Source organism: Panthera tigris, chromosome B3 (assembly GCF_018350195.1).
Source record: "Panthera tigris isolate Pti1 chromosome B3, P.tigris_Pti1_mat1.1, whole genome shotgun sequence".
NCBI lineage: Eukaryota > Metazoa > Chordata > Mammalia > Carnivora > Felidae > Panthera > Panthera tigris.
The window spans coordinates 5,200,376-5,222,317 of NC_056665.1; the positions used below are offsets into that span (position 1 = coordinate 5,200,376).

The 21,942-nt window shown below is 45.0% G+C and overlaps 1 protein-coding gene across 1 annotated transcript in view; it reads left to right on the plus strand.

Annotated features, from left to right (window-relative positions):
• The first annotated feature begins 18,353 nt into the window (after nucleotides 1-18,353).
• CRTC3 (CREB regulated transcription coactivator 3) overlaps nucleotides 18,354-21,942 on the plus strand; it is a 102,890-nt gene continuing 99,301 nt past the window's right edge. The window contains 1 exon segment of the mRNA XM_042988004.1: nucleotides 18,354-18,557. Coding sequence (XP_042843938.1) covers nucleotides 18,426-18,557 — 132 coding nt within the window. The 5' untranslated portion in view covers nucleotides 18,354-18,425.

Here is a 21,942-nt window from a genome sequence, read left to right on the forward strand (position 1 = left end):
AACTTATGGATAAATGTTACTACTTGTCAGAATGAGATAGAGGTCATGACCAATTCTCTTCCTATTTTTTATTTTTATAAATGTAAGCTCTGAGACTCTTTGCTGTCATAATAAGCATATGAAAATGGAAGATGTTTTGTTACAGTGATGTTATCATTTGGGGGGACTCCTTAGTTTATCCTAAGAGTCTCAATGATTTGTAATAGATAATTAGAACATGATTAGGTCTTCCAATTTTGTTAAAAGCCAAAAAAATTTTACCTGGTGTGGAAAAGAATTTATTATTCAGTCATGAGACACACCATCCACTTTCTCCAGACTTGGGAAGTAGACAAGGAGCTTTACTAAGACTTTTTAATAACTATGAATTAAACTCTTAACCTTTTGACTTAGAGACAACTTATTTAATATGCTAAAGATGCTTGGAGAAAATGGAAGTATTTTAATTCTCCTTTACACTATAATTTTTAAAACTTTTTATTAGGGGCGCCTGGGTGGCTCAATTGGTTAAGCATCCAACTTCCACTCAGGTCATGATCTCATGGTTCATGAGTTCGAGCCCCATGTCCAGCTCTGTGCTGACAGCTCAGAGCCGGGAGCCTGCTTCAGATTCTCTGTCTCCCACTCTCTCTCCTCCTCTCCTCTCTTCTTCTCTCTCTCTCTCTCTCTCAAAAATAAACATTAAAAAAAATTAAACTTTTTTTGGGCACAAAAACAGATCAGTAGAACAGAACAGAAAACCCAGAAATGGACCCAGAAACATATGGCCAACTAATCTTTGACAAAGCAGGAAAGAATATCCAATGGAATAAAGACAGTCTCTTCAGCAAGTGGTGCTGGGAAACTGGACAGCGACATGCAGAAGAATGAACCTGGACCACTTTCTTACACCAGACACAAAAATAAACTCAAAATAGATGAAAGAACTCAATGTAAGATGGGAAGCCATCAAAATCCTCTAGGAGAAAGCAGCCAAAAACCTCTTTGACTTCAGCCGCAGCAACTTCTTACTCAACACGTTTCTGGAAGCAAGGGAAACAAAAGCAAAAATGAACTACTGGGACCTCATCAAAATAAAAAGCTTCTGCACAGAGAAGGAAAAAATCAGCAAAACTAAAAGGCAACTGACAGAATGGGAGAAGATATTTGCAAATGACATCAGTTAAAGGGTTAGTATCCAAAATCTGCAAAGAACTTATCAAACTCAACACCCAGAATACAAATAATCCAGTGAAGAAATGGGCAAAAGACATGAATAGACACTTCTCCAAAGAAGACATCCAGATGGCCAGCCGACACATGAAAAAATGCTCAACACGACTCATCATCAGGGAAATACAAATCAAACAAACTCAACACCCAAAATACAAATAATCCAGTGAAGAAATGGGCAAAAGACATGAATAGACACTTCTCCAAAGAAGACATCCAGATGGCCAACCGACACATGAAAAAATGCTCAACACGACTCATCATCAGGGACATACAAATCAAAACCGCAATGAGATACCACCTCACACCTTTCAGAATGGCTAACGTGAACAACTCAGGCAACAATAGATGTTGGCGAGGATGCGGAGAAAGAGGATCTCTTTTTGCACTGCTGGTGGGAATGCAAGCTGGTGCAGCCAGTCTGGAAAACCGTATGGAGGTTCCTCAAAAAATTAAAAATAGAACTACCCTACGACCCAGCAATTGCACTGCTAGGTATTTATCCAAGGGATACAGGTGTGCTGTTTCTAAGGGGCACATGCACCCCAATGTTTATAGCAGCACTATCGACAATAGCCAAAGTTTGGAAAGAGCCCAAATGTCCATCAATGGATGAACGGATAAAGAAAATGTGGTATATATATACAACGGAGTATTGCTCGGCAATCAAAAAGAATGAAATCTTGCCATTTGCAACTACGTAGGTGGAACTGGAGGATATTATGCTAAGTGAAATTAGAGAAAGACAAAAATCATAAGGCTTCACTCATATGAGGACTTTAAGATACAAAACAGATGAACATAAGGGAAGAGAAGGAAAAATAATGTAAAAACAAGGAGGGGACCAAACATAAGAAACTCTTAAATACAGTGAACAAACTGAGGGTTACTGGAGGGGTTATGGGAGGGGGGATGGGTTAAATGGGTAAGGGGCATTAAGGAATCTGCTCCTGAAATAGTTGCACTATATGCTAACTAACTTGGATGTAAATGAAAAAAAATAAAATGAAGCTTTTTTTTATTAGGGAAAAGTAACATACAAAGAGGGAATAGTATAATGAACTCCAGTGTGTCCCCTAGGTAGCCTCAATGATTGTCCACATATAGTCAAACTGTTTTCTTCTCTAACCTCCCCCTAAATTCCCCTGGGGTTATTTATTTTTTATTTTTAATTTTTTTTTGACGTTTATTTATTTTTGAGACAGAGAGACAGAGCATGAATGGGGGAGGGGCAGAGAGAGAGGGAGACAGAATCGGAAGCAGGCTCCAGGCTCTGAGCCATCAGCCCAGAGCCCGACGCGGGGCTCGAACTCACGGACCGCGAGATCGTGACCTGGGCTGAAGTCGGACGCTTAACCGACTAAGCCACCCAGGCGCCCCTCCCCTGGGGTTATTTAAATCCCAGATCAGCATCATTTCAACCACAAATACTTCAGTATGTATCTCCACATACATACATACATAGTAGGTATCTCTAACATATCTCTAACATATTGTTTCTAATTAGGGAGCCATTGTGTCTGCAGGAGACATTTGGCAATATTTGGAGATATTTTTTTATCCTAATTAAGGGGATGCTATTGGCATTTATTGGGTAGATGCCAGGGATCCTGACTAATATCTTAACAATGCACAGGACAGCTTCCCTCAACAAAGAATTATCCAGTCCAAAATGTCAGTAGTACCGGGGTGAGAAATCTCAATCTTTACATGTAAGGACTTTTGAAAAAAATCCCCAAACCATTATCATACTTAAATAATTTAAAAAATCAGACATGCAATGCTTCCGTTTCCCCATCTTGTACTTGCTCAAATAGTTCATATGTTTGAATCAGGTGCCTAACAATGTATACATATTACATTTACTTGACAAGTCTTTTAAATCTTTCATCTATAAATTCTCTCTTATCATTTTTGAGAGACAGAGACAGACCGTGAGCAGGGGAGGGGCAGAGAGAGAGGGAGACACAGAATCCGAAGCAGGCTCCAGGCTCTGAGCTGTCAGCACAGAGCCCGACGCGGGGCTCGAACCCACGAACCGTGAGATCTTGACCTGAGCTGAAGTCGGACACTTAACCCACTGAGCCCCCCAGGCGCCCCACTCGCTCTCTTTTTTAAAATCTTATAGTTTAGTTGATGTTGCTCCTGTAGAATTTATACAATCTGGATTTCTTATATCTTTGTGGACCTCACTCAGTTTCAACGTTTTGGCAAGAATATTTCAGAGTTTTTATTACATCACACCACCGACTTACCTTTTCATGATGTAAATAAAGACTGGTCAGTGGGTTCAAAGTTGCCCATTTGACATATTTTTTTAAATAACTTTCCCATCAGCTTTTCATCACATACCCATGGATTCAGCAGCCACTGATAATGATGGCCTAGATTTCTTATTTTACTGGGGGTTGCAAAATGGTGATATTCCCAATCTGTCATTCCTTCTTCATTTATCAGTCAGAATTCTTCTAAAAATAATTTCCTGTCATCAACTATTTGGTTACCTTGAGGAATATTCATACAGGAAAAGATGAAAAATACTTGTTTCTCTCTCTTTATTTACTGGTTTCCCCTGGCACCTTCCGAAGATGACTGCTGAAGGTTTTTTGGGTTGTTGGGTTTTTTGTCTTTTTTTTTTTTGTATTTTTAAAGTCTTTATGACTCCTGGAGTTTTCATAAGATTATTTTTATGTTTATTTATTTTGAGAGTGACAGAGACAGTGCAAATCGGGGAGGGGCAGAGAGAGAGGGAGACAGAGAATCCAAAGTAGTGTGGAGCCCGACGCGGGGTTTGAACCCATGAAACCATGACGGATGCCCAACCAACTGAGCCTCCCAGGTGCCCCGAGTTTTTATAGATTTGATGTCTTTCAATCCACTGTAGGTTTTTTGTTTGTTTTAATGTTTATTTTTGACAGACAGAGAGAGAGAGAGAGAGACAGAGCATGAGTGGGGGAGGGGCAGAGAGAGAGGGAGACAGAATCCAAAGCAGGTTCTAGGCTCTGAGCTGTCAGCACAGAGCCCGATGCGGGGCTTGAACTCATGGACTGCGAGATCATGACCTGAGCCTCAGCTGGACGCTCAACCGACTGAGCCACCCAGGTGCCCCTGTTCGTTTGTTTTTTAAATGCTCAAATTGTCTCCTTTGCCGGTGGAAGTAACTTCACGGTGACGGCGATTGTTGTCACTTTTGGCATGACCCCAGTAGCCTTTGGTAGCTCCTTGCTTTCTGGGATATGTTTCACTTTCATCTTGTTTTTCTTACCACAGACCTGGAATCAACCGTTTCTCCAGGGAGCCCTGGCAACTTTTAGTGGGAAACAAAAGTAAGGAATACGGTCTTCGTGCTGGGAAGGCTTATGGCTCTTAGGTTGCCGTTGTTTCTAAGCTTTTTCAATGAAGTAGTTTTGTTTGAATAATCTCTCTGTTCAACGTGGGGCTTGAACTCACGATTGTGAGAACAAGAATTGCATGTGCTACCAACTAAGCCAGCCCGGTGCTCCAATGAAGTAATTAATTTTTTTATTTTAAAAAAAAATTTTAGTGTTTATTTTTGAAAGAGAGAGAGAGAGAGAGCGTGAGCAGGGGAGGGGCAGAAAGGGAGACAGAGAACCCGAAGTAGGCTCCAGGCTCTGAGCTGTCAGCACAGAGCCCAACTTGGGGCTCAAACTTGTGAACCACGAGATCGTGACCTGAGCCAAAGTTGGACCTTAACCAACTGAGCCACCCAAGTGCCCCTGAAGTAGTTACTTTTAACAGAACATTTCCTGGGGCACCTGGGTGGCTCAGTTGGTTATGCATCCAGCTCTTGGTTTCGGCTCAGGTCCGAGATCTCAAGGTCATGATCTCTCCTGGTCGTGAGTTCCGCCCGGCCTCAGGCTCTGTACTGACACTGCACAGCTTGCCTGGGATTCTCTCTCTGTCCCTGTCTCCCTGTTTGTCTCCCCCTGGCACGTGTGCGCGCTCCCTCTCTCTCTCTCTCTCTCTCTCTCTCTCTCAAAATAAATAAACTTTAAAAAAAGAGAACATTTCCTGAGTTCATAACAAGTTTTTAAATAAAACGCTTTTTATATATATACAGCCTTCTGAAAGGGAAAAATTAATGCCCTGATTAGTAGCATTTGCCAATTCCGTGGGGTCAGTGCTTCCCCGTCACTGATTTCAAGCTTGTTGACACTGGTCACTGAACGTAGACTTTGGAAGAGAGGCTGACCTCAGTTCTAATGAGCTAGGACTAAACCACCAATCTTATTCCAGGAATAATTGGGAGTAGTTATGGATTTTAAGAAGAATGAGAAATATTCAGATGTTGACTTGAGACCCACGGAGGAGGAATGGGGATAAGGAGGTAAGACTCAAGACAGCGTGGGCGAGGTATGTTTCGTGTGGCCCTGCAGACCCACTCTCCACCCTCACTTTCCTCTGTGCCCTGGGAAGCTGGCCACATGGTCTGGGGCACTGTTTCCCTCCAGCTTCTGCTTGTGTTTGGCCCACAGCGGGCATCCCAAGGAGACTGGAGGTCTGGGGGAAGGCAGGGTTAGTTAGGACTTGTTCTGGGTTACCACCAGGGCCTGCCTCTCCCTACCAAAGGCCAAACACCCACCCTCTGCCCTCGGCAGTAAGCAATCCCTCCCCAGGGCCCTTAGGGCACAGAGTGCTAATGGTTCCTGCTCTAAATAGCAGCAGGGGAGCCTGATCCCTAAACCCTGCCCGCTGTCTTTATTAACTTTTCTCCAAATTACCAGTTTGCATGTGCCATCTGTTTCCTGCTGGAACCCTGATACACAAGTGGACCAATTAAGGCCTCAATCAGCGAGAGATTGGGTGGCCTGAATTGGATAATGAGCGTTAGTATGGACAGATGTGAGCGAATTCTGGGGATAGTTAGGAGGTAGAGGTGACTTACTGGCTGTTGGGCACATGAACCCTGTGGGACGGGGCCAGGCAGCCCTCCGCCTGAGTTCTTCACCATCAGGAGTGTCGGGGAATGGGGAAGCACTGTGTTCCATCATCCCACCGGGCGGGCAAGTCACAACGGACGTCGGCATATCAAAACCACGGGAAACCTGCTTAACTTCTTGTTACCGAGCTCCCCGCAATGTATTTGACATCGCAATCCGACCCCTTACGTTGCAGGAAACTTCTGTGAAACTCGTGTTCCTTGGGCCACACTCTGAAACGCTAAGCTTTTAAGAACTATTAAATATTACTTAGGAAACAAAAAAGCAAAGACGTGCATTTGTATCTCACGTTTGCTAAGGAGTTTTAGATTCCATTCTACATCTCAAGTTTGGTAAAATTATTGCTTAAACATCGTTGGCCTTAAATTGTACATATTGATTCTCTATTTTGCCCCAAATTGTCTAGGAAATAACTCTGATATGAGTATGTAAGCATGTGTACTTGAGAAAGATTGTACTTATTCATAGCCACTGGCCTTTGCCTCTGGAGAAACACATTCCCAATTCCAGACGCAGAGATCTGGAGGGTGAAGGAAAAATCTGGAGGAAGGTGTTGAACAGACACATAATAGAAAGGATGACGCGATAGGAGTTGAAGGGTCACTCCTCTTATAAAAAAGCCAGCTAAGAAAGAATGAGCTTTGGAAAACAGAGCTGGTGCCCAAACACCTGTTTCCATGAAAAGAAACTGATATTCCCTGGAAAAATGGCTGATTCTGGGGCTGAGCAGAGAAGTGCTAGATAAGCCTAGATCATCTGGCTGTGTCCAGAAGAAAAACAACGACAACTAAAAAATGGATGGGGACATGTTAAAAGGACACAGAAGCCAGCTTGAAGGTCAAATCTGGGATAATTTAAGTACAAAAATAGTAACAGTAATGGATCATATCCTATTGGGTAAAGTAAGAATTCATGAGCCCATTCTGAGATAAACAAATAGGGAAAGGGCAAGAATCATCAATGGAGGCTAAAACTAGTGGGTGCAAGTTGGATAGTGAGGTAGTTATCTATTCTCAAAGTCTCTCCCTTCAAGAGTCTTATTGATTACAGAGGGAAAAATTAGAAACTTGACAGTGGAGGAAACTGGCAGACCCCACCTTCATCAAATGATCCAAGCTTAACATCAGTAATGGGACAACTTGACATCATCTGCCTCCTGATGGACAAATTGAGAAGAACACAACATTGTCCCTGTGGTATTCCTGCCAAAAATGCATAATCTGAAACAAACCATGAGAACATACAAGATGAACCCTAATTAACGGACATTCTACACAATAATGGACTCGTCACTTCAAAAATTTCCAAAGTCATGAAAGACACAAAAATTGAACAACTGTTCCAGATGAAGGATGCCAAGAAACATAACTGAATATAGGGAATGATCTTAGATTTCCATTTGCCATAAAGAATATTACTGGGAGGGGAACCTGGGTGGCTCAGTCAATTAAGCATCTGACTCTTGGTTTCAGCTTCGAGCCCCATATCTGGCTCGGTGCTGACAATGTGGGGTCTGATTGGGATTCTCTCTCCCCCCCCCACATAAATAAATAAACTTTAAAAAATAAATAAACTTATAAAAAGGAATATTAGTGGGTAGTTGGTAAGCATTCCAATAACATCTGTAGATTAGATAACAGTACTATATCGATGTCAATTTCCTGATTTTGATAATGACACTGTGATTATGTAAGAGAATATCCTTGTTTTTGTGAAATAAACAGTGAAGTATTTAGGGATAAAGGGGCACATACCAACTTACTCTCAAATGGTTTAGAAAAAACTATAGAGAGAGAAAGAAATGACAAAGTAAGTGCAGAAAAATACTTAGAGGATCTGGGTAAAGAATATGTGAGTTTTTTTTAATTTTATTAAGTAATCTCTGCAGCCAAGATGGGGCTCAAGCTCACAACCCCAAGACCAAGAGTCGCATGCTCTACTGACTGAGCCAGCGGGCACCCTAAGAATTCTTTATTTTATTGCAATTTCTTTCTTTCTTTCTTTTTTTTTTTTATAATGTTTGTTCATTTTTGAGAGAGGGAGAGATAGAGGCATGAGCAGGAGAGGGGCAGAGAGAGAGGGAGTCGCAGAATCCAAAGCAGGCTCCAGGCTCTGGGCTGTCCACACAGAGCCTGATGTGGGGCTCGAACTCACGGGCCATGAGATCATGACCTGAGCCAAAGTCGGACGCTCAATTGACTGAGCCACCCAGATGCCCCTATTGCAACTTAAAAAAAAAAAAAAGTTTATTTATTTTGAGAGAGAGATCACGCATGAGCAGGGGAGGGGGCAAAGAGAGGGAGAGAGAGAATCCCAAGCAGGCTCTGCGCTGACAGTGCAGAGCCTGATGTGGGGCTCAAACCCATTAACCATGAGATCACCACCTGAGCTGAAGCCAAGAGTCGGATGCCTCACCGAGTGAGCCACCCAGGCGCCCCTGCAACTTTTTTATAAATCTGAAATTGTGTAAAATATAAAAAGTTTTAAAGAAATGAGGATCTTTACGTGCATCAGGAATGATTTTGGCTGCAAGAAAGGAAAGCTGACGTCTAGTGATTTCAACAAATTTATTTCACATGAATCCAGAGGAAAACTAGGTGCTGGTTAAGCGATCCAACAATGGCAAAGTTGTTTTTTGTCTTTCTGAATGCTGAATTTGTTCTTATGCTTTCTCTTTCCGTGGTTGCAAGACGGCTCCAGAGCTCCAGGCATCACCTCTGTGTTCAAAGTATATGGAAAAAGGGGTTAGCCGTGGCTAAATGTGTTCCTAGTATCTGAAAACCCGAAGTTTACCTATAAGCTTTCCACGAGGTTTGCCCTTACGTCTCAATAACCAAACTGGACATGTTGCTGACCCCCCAGATGAGGGAGGCTGGGAAGGGGCATCTGCCGCTCTGGTCTCTGCAATAGAAGATTGGAGGGAATGTTTGCCAAATTAAGAAGTTGAATGCTCTCAATCTGAAAACTACAGACCATATTAATTCTCGGACCCATCCTATGATTCCATTCTTAACGGCAGCATTTCTTAAGGTTTGACCCCCAAACCACCTGTAACAGAATCATTTGTTACAAAGGCAGAATCCTGGGCTACAGTCCAGTCTGTAAAAGTCATAATCTCTGGGGATGGGATATAGGAATATAAATTTTAAACAGACACCTGGGTTCCAACAAAGTCATAGACAAAGGCAGACGGAAAACAGTAACATACCTAGAAATACTGGGTAAAACATAACAAAATCTGTAATGCATACTTGAACTCACAAGAAAAGAAAATTCTCAAGTGACTAAAATAGTAAGCATGTGGTTATCTCTTCCAGCAATCTAGGAGTTTCGAGTTTTAAAAAAAATCCACACTTTATTCAGATTTCCCCAGTTTTTGCCTATTATCCTTTTTCTGATCCAGGACTTCACATGACATTTAGTTATCACATCACCTTAGGATCTTCTTGGCTGTGAAAATGGGAGTTTCGGTTTTTAATGCCCAGAGAGTCCCAAGCCAGGACCCTCAGGTCCTCAGGTGTGTTGGGAGAAGCAATCTTCCTGAGCATTCTCGGACATTCTGGTTGGTCATGCCACAAATGCAGACCTCTGGTCCTTATTTACTGGGCATTTCTCAGGGATGTGTTTGCAGCAAGCAACTCTGAGAGATCAAGTAATGCCTTCTTCCGGCACAAAGAACAGGCTCGTTCTATTGTAACAGAACCCACGGTATGTGCATCACCCCAGTGGGACTTGATGGGTAAGGGGAATTGACACAAAAATGATGCTCATGCTGCTTGCTGTGTGGTGTCTCTCACTCAGGAATCTCATGCCTGCTGTCAGAATCCATGAAACAGTAACATTACTGCATTAGCTTGTAAGCAGGGTAAAATTTCAGCCCAAAAGAGTGAAATCTATCCACTGGCAAAGTTAACAAAGAAGTTTGGCTATTTCTGGCTGGGCTCCAGGGGAAAACAATCCCCTTAAGAAACCAAAAACTTGGATCTATATGGGCTCAGGGTCTGCATTTATAGTATCCATGTAATGAAATTCCCATGTCTAGTAACTGATTCTCCTATAGCTCATGAAACAAAGCAAAACTACATTTCAGTCATATCCCCACTCCCCAGGATTCCCACAGGAAAAAAATAAAGCCCCCTAAAGATGAAAGCATAGCTAAAAACTTTAGGAAACAATTCATCATAAGCAAGAGCGAGTGGATACAACAAATAGAATCAGAGGTCCCCACACTGGTGCTAATAGAACTACATGCTGAAAGAGAATATAAAACTAGTATAAAGGCATGAAAGCAGGAATAAAAAATAAGAAAAGAATGGACTCTAAATAAAGATCAGCCAGATTTGAAAAGATTAGATGGGAAAACATAGTTCTTAAAGAAGATAAAACTCAATAGACAGGTTAAGCAGCAGGTTAGACAGAGCTGAAGAGAGGAGTTAATAAAGTGGAAGATAGATCTAAGGAAATTACCCAGAATGTAGCACAGAAATAGAGTGGGAAAATATGAAAGGGAGGTAAAAAGATACGAAAAATAGAATGAGAAAGTTTGATATACATCTAACTGAACTTCGAGAGGGAAAGAATAGAGAATATAGAGAAGAAGCAGTGTTTGAAGAGATTTTTAGAAAAATTTCTAGAACATTTGAAAGGTGTGTAGCAGAGTCTTCCAGTTGTTCTTCAGTATATGTTCTCCCCTCATCTAATGCTATGGTCCTTGGAGTGAGGTCCCAGAGCAGGCAGCATCAGCATCACCTGATAGCTTGTTAGAAATGCACATTCTCAGCCCTATCCAAGATCTACTGAATCATACATTCAAAAGTGGGGCTCAGGAATCTGTGTTTTAATAAGCTCTTCAGTGATTCTGATGAATGCTAGTTTGAGATCCACTGTTCCATTATAATAGATTCCTGATTTTTAGCTGGGCAAATGGCTTTCTTGTATTTAGGTGTGGCCACGTAAGTTCTGTTCAATGGGATGGATATAAAAAGACATTAATGTAGCAGCCTCTGAGAACCTGCCTCAAGAGACACAGTGCATATGCCCTTTTCCCCATTCTCACGTTCCTCTATCTTGTTCTTAGAATGTTGGTGCCACCATCTTGCACCATGAAGTTGGCAAAGCAATAAGGTAAATACCTTGACTTCCTTCCTTCCTTTCGTTTTTCTTTCTTTCTTTCCTTCTTTTCTTTTTTCTTTTCTTTTCTTTTCTTTTCTTTTCTTTTCTTTTCTTTTCTTTTCTTTTCTTTTCTTTTCTTTTCTTTTCTTTTCTTAAGTGAGCTCCATGCCCAATGTGGGGCTTGAACTTGCAACCTCAAGATCAAGGGTCACATGCTCTACTGACTGGGTCAGGCCAGTGCCCTAATAATACCTTGAGTTCTACATGGGAGAGAAATAATCTTTCATTCTGTTTAAAGTCACTTTTTGGGGGATTTTCTGTTAGAGCAAAATCTAATCCTTATACAGGTCTTCAGACCGAAATATATTGAGTTCTAAACAAGATAAATAAAACAAAATCCACAACTCAGCATCTTGTAACAAAACTATAAAGTAACCAAGACGAAGAGAAAGATTATCTACAAAGGAAGAGAAATGAAGCTAACAGCACCAGCCCTGGCACCAAAAGAAGCCAGAAGACTTTTTTTTAAAGTCTTCAAAGTTCTGAACCTTCAAATAACTGATACCATAAATCCTGAGCAATTCTCTTACAAACTTCATCAAACATGAAAAGGTATCAGAATAACTTAGACCAGGTTCAGCAATCTACAGTCAATGGGCCAAATCTGTCCCACTCTCTATTTTTATAAATGAAGTTTCATTGGAATCCTGCCCTGTGAATTTATTTATGTGTGGTTTATGGCTGCTTTCCTGCTTCAATGGCAAAGGTGAATAGTTCCAAGGAGATAAGACCCTATGGTCTGCAAAACTTACAATACTTACTGTCTGGCCCTCTGCAACGAGAAGTCTGCTGATGCCTGACTTAGACAAAGGAGACATCTTAATGACTGTGAATTCCCAGTGTTTTCCTTCTGTTCTTCATAGGGAGATGCCCAGGGGGGTGGTGGCTGTGGTCAGCAGGCCTGAGGAGCTTCAAAATAAAGCTCCCAGGTTTGTAATTCCACTTCTGCTGGAGCAGCCACGTGAGCATCCGGAAGCAACTTGGCTTACGGCGGCACACACCGTCTAGGTCCTGATTCTGGGTCCAGGTTCAGGTCTTGAAATTACTTTTTTTTTTTTAGGTTTATTTATTTATTTTGAGACAGAGACAGAGAGCATGAGCAGAGGAGGGACAGAGAGAAAGACACAGGATCTGAAGCAGGCCCCAGGCTCTGAGCTGTCAGCACAGAGCCCAATGAGGGGGCTCGAACTCATGAACTGCAAGGTCATGACCTGAGCTGAAGTCAGATGCCTAACTGACTGAGCCAGCCAGGCACCCCCAGGTCTTGAAATTCTTGGGGTGTCCAACTTATGCCCCCTCTCCTTGCCTGTGCCTTAGCTTTGCACTTTTGTCCAGGTAGGGGCTTTCTGCTGGAAGACCTGGCCATGGCCCATCACACATACATCAGTTGTAAGTGACAAAGGGGAACAAAGACAGCTGAAACCAAATGCCTGAGAGTCATGATTTACATCAAAGAATCTCAGAGAGTGGACCAGAGGCACTAGAGGAGGGGAGGGACAGGACTGAAAACACAAATATTGCTTGAAAGCATGTGCAAGGAGTAATTAGACGCCCAGATCCCCTCCCTGATTGCTCAAAGCTAAGTGATGACTCCTTTCCTCCGTGACTGTGGACAGGAGGTTATACTTCTAGGGAAACTGAGCCAAAGAGAGTCTGAACTTTGGGTAAGGCAAAGAAAAAGCTGGGAGTCAGGTGCCATCTGAAAATGGGTAAAGAGCAAGCCACATCAAATGGTGAGACACTTAGGTCTTTTTTCCCACTTGGCGCTCAGAATGCAGCAACCAGGCTTATTGTCCTGGAGGGTAGAGTGGAAGATTCCTCAGGTGGGAGAAACTGAGTGTGTAAGACAAAACAAAACAAGACAAAACCGATCCTAGGGATACTGTAATCTGGGGGACAAGCAACGAAAACTCTGGGTTTCTCTCAATACCCTACAGCGAATTCACAAGTCAAGAAGCCCGGCACATGCACACAGAGCTCACAGTCAGTTGTTTAAAACTAAATGGCATTCGTTCTTTTTTATTTTTTCCTGATGTTAATAGAAATACATACTTCTTTTTAAAAATGCATATCATTTAGGGGCACCTGGGTGGCTCAGTCGGTTGAGCGTCCGACTTCAGCTCGGGTCATGATCTCATGGTTTGTGAGTTCGAGCCCTGCGGCAGGCTCTGTGCTGACAGCTCGGAGCCTGGAGCCTGCTTCGGATTCTGGGTCTCCCTCTCTCTCTGTCCCTCCCCCGTTCATGCTCTGTGTCTCTCAAAAATAAAAATAACCATTAAAAAATATTTAAAAATGCATATCATTTAGAAATGTGTAGAACAGGGGTGTCTGAGTGGCTCAGTCAGTTAAGCATCTGACTCTTGATTTTGACTCAGGTCATGATCTCATGGTTCATGAGTTCAAGCCCCAAATCGGGCTGTGTGCTGACAGCACGGGGCCTGCTTGGGATTCTCTCACTCCTCTCTGTGCCCCTCCCTGCTTTCTCTCTCTCTCAAAAATAAACAAAAAAAAGGAGAGAGAAATAAATGTGTAAATCAGAAGATAATTTTCCCAGTAGTCTCTACATCCCCAAAACCAACCATTGTTAACCATATGTTGATATGTTTAGACGAATTTTTTTCATTTAAATATAACTGGTCCTGGTTTGATTCCTGTGACAAAGGCCAAAATAACAAGGCTTTAAACAAAATTGATGCTTATCTTTCAGTCACATAATGCTCTAGAAGCCGTCCAGAGCTAATAATTGTGGTTCCACAGTGCTGGGGTCCCAGGTCCCTTTGCTACCATTGTTCTGTCATTCTCAACACATAGTTTTTATCTAATGGTCTAAGATAGCTCCTCCCATTGTAGTTAACTGCAACCATATTCCAGCCAGTGAGAAGTGGAAAGCCACTCTCCTTTTGTCAAGTAACTGCTAGAGAAAGTTGCCTGTATTACTTCTGCTCACCCTCTATTGGGTGAAACATAATCACATGACCACACCTATTTGCTAGGGCCACCCTATTGGGTGGAACATAATCACGTGTCCACACCTATTTGCAGGGGAGAGTGGGAAATGTAGTCTTTAACTGGCTTTAGTTGGGTGAAGCTGTGCCCAGCTAAAGGTGAGGGTTTCTTTTAATAAAGGAAGCAGGGGAGACTGAGCATTGGGAGATAACTAGCAATCTCTGCTACAGAATACTTAAAAATACATATTTTAAAACATTTTTATTTCCAGAAACAAGGAATTATACATATTTAGCATCTCTAAATTATGAATTTAGAGTAAAGGATCACCAGAGATTTGGGGAAAGCCTCTCGATGGAGATCTAAACGAACAAACTAAAAAACTGACCTCCGACAAGGCGGAGGCAGACAATGTAAGGAGCAGAAGAAAATGTAAAAGCAGAAACAACCTGTAATTAATAGCACGTCTATGAAATGAGTACAGGATGCTGTTAGAAAAGAAACATTCAGGGGCGCCTGGGTGGCGCAGTCGGTTAAGCGTCCGACTTCAGCCAGGTCACGATCTCACGGTCCGTGAGTTCGAGCCCCGCGTCAGGCTCTGGGCTGATGGCTCAGAGCCTGGAGCCTGTTTCCGATTCTGTGTCTCCCTCTCTCTCTGTCCCTCCCCCGTTCATGCTCTGTCTCTCTCTGTCCCAAAAAATAAAAAAAAATAAATAAAAAAATAAAAACGTTGAGAAAAGAAACATTCAGAAACCAGGAAAAAGCTCTTAGACATTAAAAAGATAATCACAGAAATAAAAGTTGAATAGAAGGGTCAGAGGATAAAGTTGAGAAACTGTATCAGGAGACAGAACAACAACAACGAGATGAAAAGAAATAGAAAATAGAAGAAAATTGGAAGAGCATTGTAGAAGATCTGTTAGCTGACTGGTAGATATTCCAGAAAGAGAGAGCAAAGTAAGTGAAAATTCCCAAACAATAAGACAGGTTTTCAGAACTGAAGGGTGAGGTGTCCGGTTTCTGCACACGTATCGCCGCCCTGCACAGCGGACAACGAAAGCTCCACACCAAGGCACATCATCATAAAACATCAGCACACTAAGCCTGCAGAGAATGGGGAGGGAGACAAAACAAAAATAAACAAACAATACCGGCCCTCAAAAACCAGGTCAGCCACAAAGAAAACAGAATGTGAGTGGCCTTCTCAAAAGCAACCTGAGAAGCGAGAAAACAGTGAAGCAATACATTCAGAGATCTAAGTGAACAAGACTTCCCGCGAACCAGACTATTCGTAGCCAAACTGTCAATCAAATATGAGAGTAAAATGAACACACACACACTCGGTTGCAAGGATTTTATCTTTTCTGTACTCTTTTTCTCCCCCCCTCAGGAAACTATGGGAGAATGTTCTCCACTAAAATGAAGGAGGATGTGAAGCAGACCACAACCCGGGGTGTAGGAAGCAGGTCAGAGGACGGGGGATGACGGGATGGAGGTGAGGACAGGGCCAGCACGACAGCACTCAGTAGGCCCGTAGAGCAAGCAGTCCGGGCGGAACAAGAGATCGAAGTACTCCAGGAGAGAAGTTCCCCCCCAGCTGACCATTCACACACACAGTGATGTCTTCCACTGCTCTGTTGGAGAGTTTGGGAAAGAGTTTGCAATGGGTTGATAGAAATGGAAGCAAATAAAAAGCAGAGGCCGTGATTACCCCCCCCCCCGCAACTGTATAAAAATGGAACTATAGTACACTATGTAAGCACTTAGTGACTTACCAAAAATGATCATATAACCACATTGAAAGAATGGGAGCAGGGAAGATCATATTTTTGTTGAGGATACAAAATAGCCAGGGCATCCTTTTCCATAACAAAATAAATACTTAATATCTAAAACTGAAAACAAAAATCACAAAACAGCAGGACAAATTTATTTCCAGTGGGAATTGGGAATTGCTTCTTTTTAAAATTATGGGCCTTGTTAAACTATTGCTAAACAACTCACGTGTATTTATTTGATTAAGGGATTAAAAATGATCAGGCTAACCATAATAAGGATAGAAATGGAATAGGATATCTTCCAAATCAGATAGGAGAAATATGGAAATAAAAACCAGTCATTCAGGGCAATAAAAGGGAGCTATGGTGGACAACTGCCTTGGTGAATCGGTGGATGAACATTGTGGAATTAGTTCAATGCCCATTCCGACGTCCAACTGTGCCTTGCTGTATTTCGAAAGCTGGGATTCTGGATGCCATTTTGGCTCTTCCGATCAGATTTTCTCTCTGATTTGGTTTGTAAGGCGAAAGTGAAGCAGGGTCTGGGTGTGTGCTGTTTCTGTTTGTGAGGACAGCCGGGGAGGTGTCTGATTTCTCTGCAGCGGAGTCTTATCATCACAATAGCTGTACAGGTTCAGAAGCTGGCAGCTGTACGGACAGCTTTCCAATTCAGTAAGTAGCTTCCAGATTTCAGAAGGGGCAGTGGCTCTTCTGGTGGCCTGGTTCTGCTCTCAAAGTCTCAAAGTGGCTCCCAAAGTCACTCCTGAATGTCCAACCTAGAATCCTCACCCTCCAGAGAAATCCTTAAGCCATTTTATACCCTAGGGTAAATCCTTTTGTACTTAAAGTTTCCAGAATGAATTCTGTTCTCTGAAACTGAACCCAGACAACATTAACAGGAAAGCAGAAAGTAATAAGAAAAAGTATGGTAAATACCACAAAATAAAACAGAAGAATTCAGTTATAATTAAAATTAAGCCAATCATAACAAAACAAGCTAAACTCTAGCTAGCAGAGATATAGTCTCATCCTAAAAATTCTAAGCAATCCAGCTATATGCTCTGAGACACGTGAAAAACAATGAAATACTACTACACAGCAGTCAAATCATAAACGAATCTCAAAAACATAATAGGAAACGACAAAGGTTGCAAAAGACTATTCAGCATGATGTCATTTTTGTAAAATTAAAAAACAGAAGTTGGTACTCCGTGCAGTTGGCAGATTCACGTATCATACGTAATAAAACTATAAAAACATGAGTAGAACGATACGCACAACAGCGACTAGGGAGGAAAGAGAAAGAATAAGGGTGGGGCTTTAGTTAGGTCTAAATTTATCTTTCTTTAATAAATACCAAGCAAGTGGAGCAGAGTGTTTTAGGTTTAATCTCGAGTGGGGGGCGTGGGTGTCGTCAAAACTATTTTCTGTACTCGTCCGCGTGTCTCCAGTGTTGACTAATTTACAAAACACAGCCCCGCTCAGCGCTGCCCGTATTCTGCAGGGCGACGTCGCGGGAGAGCAGCTGCTGGACGGCAGAAGAGCGGGGACAGCGGGGAGGCCGGCACCTGGCTGGGGGCGGGGAGACTCGGAGGGAACCTGGAAGAGGGGCGCGGAGTTTGCACGCGGGCGGGGACGGCGGCACCAGGGTGCGCACGTCGCCAGGTGGTTTTACAAACTGAGGTGCGGAGTTGGTGGCTGTCCCTGCGCGCGCCCGGGGGGACCGCGAGCGGAGCCCACCGAGGGCGGGCGTAGGCCCCGCGGCGCCGGAGCCGCTGGAGGGAACGCTCGGGCTTCGGGCGCCCAGTCGTCTCTCCCCACCCCCACCCCCTCGGAGGGGGGGGCGGCGGCGGGCAGGAGGGAGGCCAAGCGGCCGAACCGGGGTGGGGGGGGGGGCAAAGGGTGCTGGAAGCCGGTTCCCAAATCGTAATCCCCGAGGCCAGGATGCCCCCCTCCCGCCCACCCCCCGCGCTGCAGCCCGCCAGTCACGCCGCTGCTCGCACGCGTCGGCGCGGGTGTGCTTTGCAGACGGGGTTCGCTCCGGGGCGCCGCGCGCCGCGGGCCCGGGCCCGGCCGGGAGCGCCGGCTGCAGCCCTCGGGCGGCGGGGCGGCGGGGCGGCGGGGCGGCGGGGCGGCGGGCGGGCCGCGGCGAGGGCGGGGCCGGCCGCGCGGGGGCGGACCTCGGCGCGCTCCCGGCCGCTCGCTGGCTGTGGGGCCGCGGCGGCTCCTCTGCCGGGTCGCGCCGGAGGACGGGCCTTCGGGCGGCGGCTCGGGCGGCCTGCGGACGGACGCGCGGGCCGAGGCGCAGGCCCCGCGCCCTCCGTCTCCCCCTCCCGCCGGGCCCCGGGCCCGCGCCATGGCCGCCTCGCCGGGCTCCGGCAGCGCCAACCCGCGGAAGTTCAGTGAGAAGATCGCGCTGCACACGCAGCGGCAGGCCGAGGAGACGCGGGCCTTCGAGCAGCTCATGACCGACCTCACCCTGTCGCGGGTGAGGGCCCCGGGGCCCCGGGGGCGCGGGCGGGGGCGGCGGGGCCGCGCGGGGGAGCGGGGCCGGCGCGGCCGCGGCCTCGGCGCTTCCCCCGCCCGCCGGCCCCTGGCGCGGCCCCGCGGAGGCGGGAGGGCGGCGGCGCGAGGGCGGCCTGAGGGGGAGGGCGAACGGAGCCCCGGGAGGAAATCACCAACGGCTCGGAGGCGGGCGGCGCGGCTTCGCGGGGCTCCGCACATCCCCCGCCAGCCAGCGCCTGTGGCCGGCGGGGCGGGGAGGGCCGCGGGGCCCGGGGAGGGGTGGGGGAGCCGCGGGGGTGGGCCTCGGGGAGGCGGGGGGGGGGGCGCATCGCGTGCGAGGGAGGCTTCCCTCTCCGCTCCGCGGAGGTGCCTTCTCGGTCCGCTGTACTGCGCTCGGCCCGGATGTGTTAGGAGGACTGGCAAGGTGCACGGCGTCGCTGGTGACGGAGGAGGGTCCAGGAGGAATGAGTAAGGCGCGAGCCGGGACAAACACCCGGAGGTTGGGAAACTGCGGAGTGAGGCAGTGGAGGATGGAGAGCCAAGAGGAGTGTCCGCGCAGGGCCGCGGGGAGGAGGGTCCGCGGGCGCCGGCCAGGCCTTGAGGCCCCCGAATGCTGACCTTGAAGGACCATCGCGAGCACCGCGGAGGATCTGCAGATGCGGGGCGGGCTGGGGGCAGAGCGGCTGCGCTGCGGGTCCCCCGCTCACTTCAGCTGCAGACACGTTGTTTTTTTGGCCAGTGCGGTGTTTGGGAAAACTTCTTGAATCTGTTGCCAGAAGTTTTTAATTGGGACATTTTCATATCAAATCAATCTTTCTTTTCTTTTTCTTCCTTTCTCTCTCTTTTTCTTTCTCTTCCTTCCTTTCTTTTTCTTTCTTTCTCTCTTTCACTCTTTTTCTTTTTTCTCTTCCTTTCTCTTTTTTCTATCTCTTCCTTTCTTTTTCTTTTCTTCCTTTGTCTTTCTTTTTTTCTTCCTCTCTTTTTTCCTTTCTTTCTCTTCCTTCCTTTCTCTCTCTTCTTCTTTTTCTTCCTTTCTCTTTTCCTTCCTTCCTTCCTTCCTTCCTTCCTCCCTCCCTCCCTCCCTCCCTCCCTCCCTCCCCAGTCTCTCCCCTCTTTTTCTTCTTTCCATTTCTGTGTATATTTCTATTTCTTAAAAAAAATTTTTTTTTAACATTTATTCATTTTTGAGAGTGAGAGAGACAGAGCTTGAGTAGGGGAGGGGCAGAGAGAGAGGGAGACACAGAATCTGAAGCAGGCTCCAGGCTCTGAGCTGTCAGCACAGAGCCCAACACGGGGCTCGAGCTCATGGGGCTTGAACTCATGGACCCACGTGAGATCACGACCTGAGCTGAAATTGGACGCTTAACCAACTGAGACACTCAGGTGCCCCTCTGTGTCTGTCTGTGTCTATGTCAATTTAAAATTAGGAGACCTGGTAGCAGTTATCCTGAATTCCCATATGACATCTATTGGCTGGAGCTGGGTGGTGGTTGCCCCTCAAGTGGGGCACAAATTCTCGAGTTGGTCAGGTTCACACCACACCCTGTCATGAGCTCCCACACCAAAGCTGGGTGTCATTTGCCACTTACCATATTTTTGATGGTGTTTTCTTTTAGTGAGGCAAAAGGGAAATGAAATATTTCTTATACTTACATTTTTTTTTTAACGTTTATTTATTTTTGAGACAGAGAGACAGAGCATGAACAGGGGAGGAGCAGAGAGAGAGGGAGGCACAGAATCTGAAACAGGCTCCAGGCTCTGAGCTGTCAGCACAGAGCCCGACGCGGGCCTCGAACCCACGGACCGTGAGATCATGACCTGAGCCGAAGTCGGACGCTTAACCGACCAAGCCACCCAGGCGCCCCTCTTATACTTACATTTTTATGCTAAGAAAAATATACAAAGAGAGAAAGAAGGCCGAGGGTTTCAATAATTTTTTTTCTCATGCCCTGGCCAGCTGCCCTCGTTTATTATCTGCCTGGTTTCCACAGGCGTATACACGTGTGACCTTGGCTAGACTCAGGAGTGAGCATCATGAGCTCAGAGCCCGTAGAGAATGGTTGGGTGAAAGCTGAGGTTTACTGCTGGGATGTGTTTGTTATGTGTTGTTTAGATACATCAAGTGTACCCACAAATACATGCCCTTTGCATGTCTGTAGAGCTAGAGTTGGTCCAGTCTCTCACCCAGTTCATGAATCCTCTTTAAAGCACTCCTGATGGGGTGCCTGGCTGGCTCAGTTGGAGCCTGGGACTCTTGAACTCAAGGTTGTTAGTTCCGGCCTCACATTGGGTGTAAAGATTACGTTAAAAAAAATAAAAAAAAAAAAAAATAAAGGGTTCCTGATAGATGAAGCTATGAGTAATGTATAGACTCTTTTTTAAATGTATTTACTTACATATTCATGTATTTATGTATTTATTTACATATTTACAAGTTTATTTATTTTGAGAGAGAATGTGCGTGCACGAGCAGGGGAGAGGCAGAGACAGAGACAGAGACAGAGAGAGAGAGAGAGAGAGAATGAGAATATCCCAAGCAGGCTCCTTGCTGTCATCCCAGACCAGACTGTGAGATCATGACCTGAGCTGAAACCAGGAGTCGGATAGTCAACCAACCGAGCCACCAAGGCATCCCTGTATAGACTTTTTAAGGCACATTTTTTTTCACAGACCCTCCATGTTCATTTAAATGAGTTTGGTTATGTTACTTAAAAATAATTCAAACATAAACTTGTACATAAAGTCCTTTGATTATAGTTGCGGTTCAATCATAACTAAAAGATGTGCACAGAACAAATTCACTCAGCGTTAAAAAAGCAATAAATTCGAATTAACATCATTAATTTGATACGATAAATGCTAATCTGCCAAACTCAGTTGAAGCTCTCGGTATGAATATGATGCTAACCCCTAATAATTCAGATTTTCTTGGGTTAAACGAGGCTGGTCAGGTGTGCTCCACGGGATAACTCAGTTCACCCACTGCTTTCCTCTGTTGTGATCACTACAAAATTATGATGTCACTTTTCCCTTTACCTGGGACAGTACATCATGTTCATGTTAGTTCTTCCTGTGTTCTTTCTCTGCTATCAGTTTTCAGATAAAGTAATACTATTTGGGTTCACCGTGTTTATTTTTTTTTGTATATGTTAAAAAAAATTTTTATGAGTAATCTCTATGCCAACCTGGGGCTTGAACTCACAACCCTGAGATCAAGAGTTGCCTGCTGTACAGACTGAGCCAGCCAGCCGTCCCAGGTCCAACCAATGTGTTTACAACACAAAGGCAAATGATAACACTGGATTTGCTGGGGGATATTTGCTTATTTAAAAACTTTAAGGATTATTTTCATAATGAAATTCACAAAA